Genomic DNA, 6,948 nt, shown 5'->3' on the forward strand with positions numbered 1-6,948 from the left:
CGCGCCCCCCGGGACAGGAAGCCGTGGCGCTCGGGCCCGGGGTCAGGCAGGGCAGGGGGAAGCCATGGAGGCCCGGGCCGGAGGATCGGGTGGGACGCCAGCCCGCCAGCCTGGGCATCAGCCCGCAGTGGGGCTGCGGTGCCTGCGGAGAGCGCCTCACCCAGCCGCAAGGACCCTCATTTGCATAGGGCCTGCGCATTTGCATAGACACGCCTGCTTGCATAGGGCTGGTATTTGCATAGGCTCCACCTATTTTCCCATAGGCCCTGTGTATTTGCTGGGACCCTGCTCATTTGCATAGGCAGATACATTTGCATAGGCCCCACCTATTTTGCATAGACCCCTGTGTTTGCACAGGCCCCACCCATTTTGCATAGGCCCTGCACATCTGAACAACCCCTGGACATTTGCACAGCCCCTGCCCGGTCCCTGTACACTGTATCCATCTCTAGATGATTGGTGGCTCGTGGTTGCCACATTGTATCAGGAAGGGCATGCCTCGCAGCGCCTCACCCCTGCCGGGAACCTGAACTGCAAACTTCAGGGAGCGAATGTTCTGCTGGCTACCCCAGACATTGTTTCTTTCCCCCAACACTCCCGCCGGCAGTTCATTGACCCCCCTGACCCCACAGACCGGCATGTGACTTCTCAGCGGTTTTATTTGTAATCAGCTAGAGCTGGAAATCACCCAGAGGTCCCGGGAAGGAGCAGGCCGCCGCGGGAGTGTTACTCAGCAGTGAAAAGGACCTGAATACCGCGATGGGCACGCAGCCGTGGGAGGGGGGCGGCGGGGGGCGGGCAGGAGGAGGGCGGGGCCCACAGCCGCGGATCCCGCTCGGAACCCTCCTGCCCCCTCGGTCCCCGCCCCGCCGGCCGGGACAGAGCCGCGGCCAGGACCGATCGAACTTTCCAGAAAACTCTGAAGGCGTTCTGGGCCTCAGGTTGTGTGTGCGCGTGTGCGCGTGCCCAGCGGAGGCTTCGGCTCAAGGCTGGCGCTGCACCACCCGGCCACGGCGCCACTTCGGCTTTTGGGCAGACCGTCTCTTGGACTCTCCCGCTTGGGCCGGGTTCGAACCGCGATCCTCACGGCCCAGCCTCACGAGGAGCTGGGACCAGAGGCGTGAGGGCCAGGCCGCTGTTTAGGGTGACTTCCGGGAGGCGGGGCCTAGCCTCTCCCCTCCCCTTCCGGGCGGGGCCATGCCTGGCCACGCTGATTTGCCTATGACGACGCCCAGCCAATCGGCGCCTGAGGCCGGCGGTCGGTGGCCCGGGATTGGCCGATCCTCGGCCGGGGGCGGTCCCTGAGTGGCCGGAGCTCAGAGGCTGCTCTCGCGCTCGCAGGCCGGGTCCGGCTCGGGCTCGGGCTCGGGGTCCGGCCGTGCGCGGGGCGTGCGGAGTGCGGGCTCCGCCCGGGCCAGACACAGAGGCCGCTGCTCTGCCTCCGGGGGCTTCTTCGCTCCCGGGGGGATTTCTTCCGGTCCCTGCGGGGTGGGGGTGAAGGGAGCCCCAGTGAGGACCCTGGGGAGGTCGTGCGGGGCCGTGCGGGGCGGGGCTCGCGCCTGTCCTCCCCGCTACTCGGTTGAGGCCAGACTGGGCAGGACGGCCCACGAGACCGCACTCTCCCATGAGCCAGCGCGAAGTGGCGCTGTGGCTCGGGTGGTAGGGCGCCAGCCTGGAGCAGAAGCTCGGGGAGGGCGCCGGCCGGCTCCAGCCCCAGGACCCGCACGAAACAACAAACACTGCAGGCGCGCCTTTTCCTGGCCCTGCCCCAGGGCCTTTGCACCCGCAGCGGCCCCCACCAGGCCTCCCACCCAGAGCCCATGCCCGAGGCGGGCTGCTGGCCGGTCCGACTCATTATCTAACACCGTCCCGCTGAGACTGGGACTGGGAGGGATTGTTGTTCTTTCCTCTCGGACCTCCCCGCCCCCGACTGCCCTGCCCAGACCGGGACTTCGCTCAGCGACCCGCGGCTCCGGCCTCCGCCTCCGTCCAGCTGCCCTGGGTCGGTTTCTTATGTAAGCGCCAGGAAGCGGCTTTTTTGATCCGCACCCCAGGGGCCCAGCGGCTCCCTGAGTGGTGAGAAGTGGCGGGGCCGCTGTCAGGCCACACCGGGGACCTGCGGATTCGGGGACGCCCCCGACCCCACGCCTGGGACCGACCTGTGCCAAGCTGCCATCCAGGGCGGCCGCTTCCTCCTTGGGGGCCTCCTCCGTCCTCCGGCAGAGATCCCACCAGAGCAGCCCAGGGCGCAGGGCGCTGCGCGGGGTGGGGCCTGCGGGTGGGAGAGAGGAGGGGGCGTCGGGGGCCGGCACCCCGGCCTGCCTCCAGCTGCAGCCTGGGGATCCGCGGCCTCAGGGCCTGGGCACCTGCCGCGCCTCCGCCCAGCTCCCCAGGGAGGACGGCCCGGGCCCCCAGAGCCAGGGTCTGTGCTCAGTCCGCTTCAGCACCTCGGACAGCGCCCCAGGGCCTGACCAACAGCCAGGACTCCATCTCACAGCCCAGGGGCTGGCCGTGCCCCAGTGGACCCTCTGTGAATCCGGCCAGGCCCGGGGGGGCACTCGGTGGGGGGGGCGGCTCCCCGGGCTGGGCGGCGGCGGCGCCGGGCTCACCGGTCAGGAAGCTGGCCGCCGCTCCGCACAGCACGGTGGTCAGCGTGCCCAGCGCCCCATAGTACAGGTAGGAGATGGCGTAGAAGCTGTCGGCCAAGGCCGGGCGCGCGGGGTCCGCTGCGGAGCTGAAGGGGGACTGGTGGGAGGGAGGGTCGCCCGCACCAGGCCCCGCGCCCCGTTCCCATCATCTCGGGCCCCGCCCACTCTGACCACGCCCCTCTGGGTCCGCCCACTCCGACCACGCCCCTCTAGACCGCACCCTCCGGACACGCCCATTCTGACCCCGCCCCCGGGCCACCCATCACCACTCCCCGCCGTCTGCTCACCTGAGGGCTCTGCCCGAGCTGTTGACGGCGAGCAGCCAGTCCAGAACAGAGGCGTTGGCTGCAGGAGCCTGGCAGCGGGCGGCGGAGAACGGCAGGACGCCCATGCTCTCGGCGCTGGGCGGGTACAGCGTGGCGCCCACGGCCACCCACAGTGAGAGCGCCAAGCCCGCGCCCAGCCCCGCCAGGACGCCCTGACAGCGCGCCGAGGGGTGAGGGCGTGGCCCGCGGAAGCCCCGCCCCTCGTCCCACCCGGTGTTCGCTCTTAGCCACGCCCCTGCGAGCCAGGCCCGCAGATGTCCCAGACCACACCCCCTCAGTACACCTGCTCTTCTTGGAGCCCCGCCTCACGCACACCACGCCCCTGCAACTTCCGCCCCCTGCCCAGCCCCTTCCACATGTGGTCTTGTGAGCCACGCCCACAGGATGTCCCACCCTCAGACCTGCTTCCACCCACTGCCCCGCCCCGCCCGCCCCTTACCGGTGTGTTGCAGGCCGGCAGGCCCATGCCCAGGATGAAGGCGCCCAGCAGCGGGCCGCTGAGGACGCCCATGACGGTGAAGGAGCCCTGCGGAGCGGGTGCCTCCGTTTTCCTGGGTCTCGGTTCGCGCGTTCTCCCGTGGGCTGCGCTGGCCGTGGGGCCCCCGCCCCCCAGCTCCGGGCCCACCCCGCGCCCTGCGCGGCCCGCGGCGCCCCGGGCTCACCTGGAGGACGCCGCCGCCCAGCAGCGAGGACAGGCCGGCCATGGTGAGACAGGCCAAGCCGTAGAGGAGCGCTGCAGGGAGGGGTGCGGTCAGCGTGGAAGGGCGCCCCGCCCCGCCCGGGGACCCCCAACTCACAGAGCCCCTTGGAGATGAGGACGAGCCTGCGGGGCGCCATGCCGGGCGCACGGGGGCGGATGAGGTCCTCCACGGTGACGGCCGCCATGGCATTGATGCTGGTGGACGCGGTGCTGCAGGTGGGTGTGGGGATGGCTGAGGACCCAGGCGGGCCGGAGGAGGGGAGGGGCGGGGCGCCCGCCCAGCGCCCGAGGCCCCGCCCAAAGCCCGAGGCTCCGCCCAGCGCCGCGCCCCCAGCCTGAGGCCCCGCCCAGCACCTGAGGCCCCGCCCCACCCGGGTGCTCACCTGAGCGTACCGCTGTAGGCGCAGGCCAGGAAGAGCCCGGGCAACCCCGGCAGGTCATGGAAGATGTCCAGCACCAGCAGGGGCATGTACTGCGGGGGCCGGGGTCACTCGGACCGCAGCACCCCGCCTGTCACCCGGCACCAGCACAGAGCCCGCTGGACGTGTCTCATTCCCCAGAGAGGCGCCCGCACATGCGAACCGGGGTCTGGCCCCCGGCCCCGGGGAGGACAGCACTTGCAGGTGTCCTCAGCTGCCCGCAGAAGCTCGCTGCTCGTTTCCTCCCTCCACCCAAGTCCCGGTCGGCAAGGGCAGAGCTGACTGGGCTGGGGCGATTCCTCCCGCCAGGGAATCGGTGCCTCGCCATTGTTATCCACCTCGTGCTGCTCCTTCTAGAACCAGCTTTTGTAACCCATGCCTCAGAGATGGAAAGGGGGACAGGGCCCAGAGCCTGTCAGGAGCATGGAGGAGACTCACCTGGTCTGGGGCAGAGATGCGCCCTGCGAGGACAGGATCGCAGCCCTCGTAGAACACAAACAGGACGATGCCGCAGCAGGCAGCGCTGGACACAATCAGCAGCAGGCCCAGCTGGTTGATGAAGAGGGCCCTGGGGCGGGGGCGGCCTCAGGTCGGGGTCCCCGCGGAGCCCGCGCCCTGCCCGGGCTCCCCCGGGTGACCCCCCCACTACTCACAGCCTGGCCGTCCTCTCTGAGCGGCAGGCCGCGTACCGCTGCACCTGGGCCTGGTTCACCCCATACATGGACAGCCACACCAGCGTGCCCCCCACCACCAACGTCCAGAACGAATAGCGGCTGCGAGGATCGGGGTCGAAGCTGGGGGCCGGGGGAGGGCAGTGAGACATGAGGCGTTCACAGGGACTTCCCCTTCCCACCCAGCTCCAGGCGGCCATTCCGGCCCCGGAGGCACTAGGGGATATTTGGAGTGGGTTCCCAGGTGTGTGTAGGAGTTTCACAGCTTGAACTCCTCCTGCTTTTCTTTCTCTTTCCTGTTCTGGTCCTGTCACTGGAATTTGGGACTTGGACGCTGTCCGTGAGCTGTTTCACGCAGGACTAGCGCCCGAGCCACAAGCCTCACTTCTTGCTTTACATTCTGGTGGTTCCTTGGAGATCAGTCTCCTGGACTTTCCTGCCCCGGCTGGCTTTGAACCGCGATCCTCAGCTCTCAGCCTCCTGAGTGGCTGGGATGACCGGCGTGAGCCTCGCCGCCCGGCGGGACATGCAACGCGTGGTTTAGAGCCGTCAGTGACCCCGGGCTGGGGGTGGGGACGGCCCCCCACGCACTCCAGCAGGCTGATCCCCCCACGCACTCCAGCAGGCTGATCCCCCCACGCACTCCAGCAGGCTGATCCCCCCCACGCACTCCAGCAGGCTGATCCCCCCACGCACTCCAGCAGGTTGATCCGGGCGTGGGTCCGCGCCAGCTGCAGCACGCGCCGCGGCCCGCCCAGCAGCACGGCGCCGCGGGCCAGCACCACCCAGAACCCGCTCAGCATCACGACCACCTGGAACACGTCCGTCCACACCACAGCCTTCATGCCGCCCTGTGGGTCGGGACAGAGCGCGGTCGGCCCGGCCCTGGCACCCCGGTCACCTGCCTGTTTCCACTTCAGAGGAACAGGCGGTAGCCAGGTGGCCGCCAGGACTAAAGCCCCCCCTCCCCACCCGGGGACGCGGGCGGAGCATGCGCAGGGGGTGCACGGCGGCCACGGGCAGGGGTGGTACCGTGGAGAAGCCCCGCCCCTCGAGCCATGGGGAAGCTGGCCCCGCCCCCCTCCCCAGGTCCGTCTTGGAGGTTGACCACGCCCCCTCCTGCCTTCCAGAGGCTGGTCACACCCCCTAAGGGGACCTACCCCAGCAGGAAAGAAACCTGTGGATTAGCCACGCCCCTCCCACAGGACATTCCCAGAGCCTGGCCCCGCCCCCTTTTAGCTATTGGGCAAGATGATCACGCCCTGCCTCTGGAACAGCCAATCAGTGCACCCCAGCCCCTGAAAGCTCCTGGAATGTTTGGCCTAGACTCCGCGAGGACAGGGAGCCTCCGAGTGGGAACTGGCCCAGTGCACAGAACCCTTCGTGGGGGTGGCAGGCCACTCACGACTGTCGTGTAGAAGGTGCAGATGAACCCTGTGGACAGGAGGGACGCCCAGATGTCCAGCCCAGTCACTGTGCAGAGACATACGCCCCGGTTAGGCCGCAAGCTCGGCTCCCGTCTGGGACCCTCCTCTCACGGCCCTGCCTGAGTCCGGGCCTCCTCCCGACCCCTGCCCCAGTCGCTCACGGCCCGACCTTGGTTCAAGATGAGCGCCGGTGCGTACATCACGATGCCTGTGTAGAGCGTCTGCGGGAGCGGAGCCATAAGGGGCGTGTCGGGGCGGGGCTAAGAGGGCGGGGCAATGACGATGAGGGCGTGTCATGGGCGGGGCCAGAATGGGACCGGTGGTGAGGACGTGGCCAGGGCGCCGGGGCGTGGCCAGGGCGCCTGTGGGCGTGGCCATGCAAATCAGGTTTGTGGGCGGGGCGGCGCGGGTCCGGGGGACCTGGGTTCTGCCCGGGCCGGGGCGCTGGTCACTCACCGTGGCCACCAGGTACTGCACCGTCCCGCAGAGCCTCACCGGGCGGCTGAAGCGCAGCTCCAGATACTGCAAGAAGCAACCGAGGGCTTGGCGGTCACCGCGGATGAGTGGCGGGCTCTGGTGTCCCTCTTGGTTCCCGCCCGTCCCGCAGACCCTTCTTCCCTCCCAGCCGGGTCCGCCGGGCTCCGCATCCAGGTGTCCCGCGGAGTTGGCGCCATGGGAAAAGACCCCGGCCTGCCTTTGGGGGTCCCCTAGCAGTGGGCGGCGAGGGGGGGGGACGCGCCCGGCCCCGACGCCCGGC

The 6,948-nt window shown here is 69.6% G+C and overlaps 1 protein-coding gene across 1 annotated transcript; it reads right to left on the bottom strand.

Moving 5' to 3' along the window:
* Window positions 1-1,316: 1,316 nt before the first annotated feature.
* Window positions 1,317-6,865, bottom strand: Slc5a5 (solute carrier family 5 (sodium/iodide cotransporter), member 5). Its single transcript, XM_013028332.1, has 15 exons — window positions 6,818-6,865; window positions 6,648-6,713; window positions 6,361-6,412; window positions 6,170-6,237; window positions 5,461-5,615; window positions 4,747-4,887; window positions 4,532-4,661; window positions 4,058-4,146; window positions 3,772-3,884; window positions 3,637-3,707; window positions 3,414-3,500; window positions 2,936-3,126; window positions 2,610-2,734; window positions 2,160-2,272; window positions 1,317-1,481 (listed from the first exon to the last, which is right to left on the bottom strand). The coding sequence occupies exons 1-15, from the start codon at window positions 6,863-6,865 to the stop codon at window positions 1,317-1,319; spliced, it is 1,614 nt and encodes a 537-aa protein (XP_012883786.1).
* Between the last annotated feature and the right edge of the window lie 83 nt (window positions 6,866-6,948).

The sequence above is a fragment of the Dipodomys ordii genome, unplaced genomic scaffold (assembly GCF_000151885.1).
Source record: "Dipodomys ordii isolate 6190 unplaced genomic scaffold, Dord_2.0 Scaffold108, whole genome shotgun sequence".
Classification (NCBI taxonomy): Eukaryota; Metazoa; Chordata; class Mammalia; order Rodentia; family Heteromyidae; genus Dipodomys; species Dipodomys ordii.

What these genes read in the sequence shown, in the direction of transcription:
- Slc5a5 (XM_013028332.1), bottom strand. Translation starts at nt 6,865, where the DNA reads ATGGCGCCAACTCCGCGGGACACCTGGATGCGGAGCCCGGCGGACCCG. An exon ending in GGCGCTCATCTTGAACCAAG is followed by an intron (nt 6,238 to 6,360) that starts GTCGGGCCGTGA and finishes GTCTCTGCACAG; the next exon opens with TGACTGGGCTGGACATCTGG. An exon ending in GGCGGCCAGCTTCCTGACCG is followed by an intron (nt 2,273 to 2,609) that starts GTGAGCCCGGCG and finishes TCCCACCCGCAG; the next exon opens with GCCCCACCCCGCGCAGCGCC.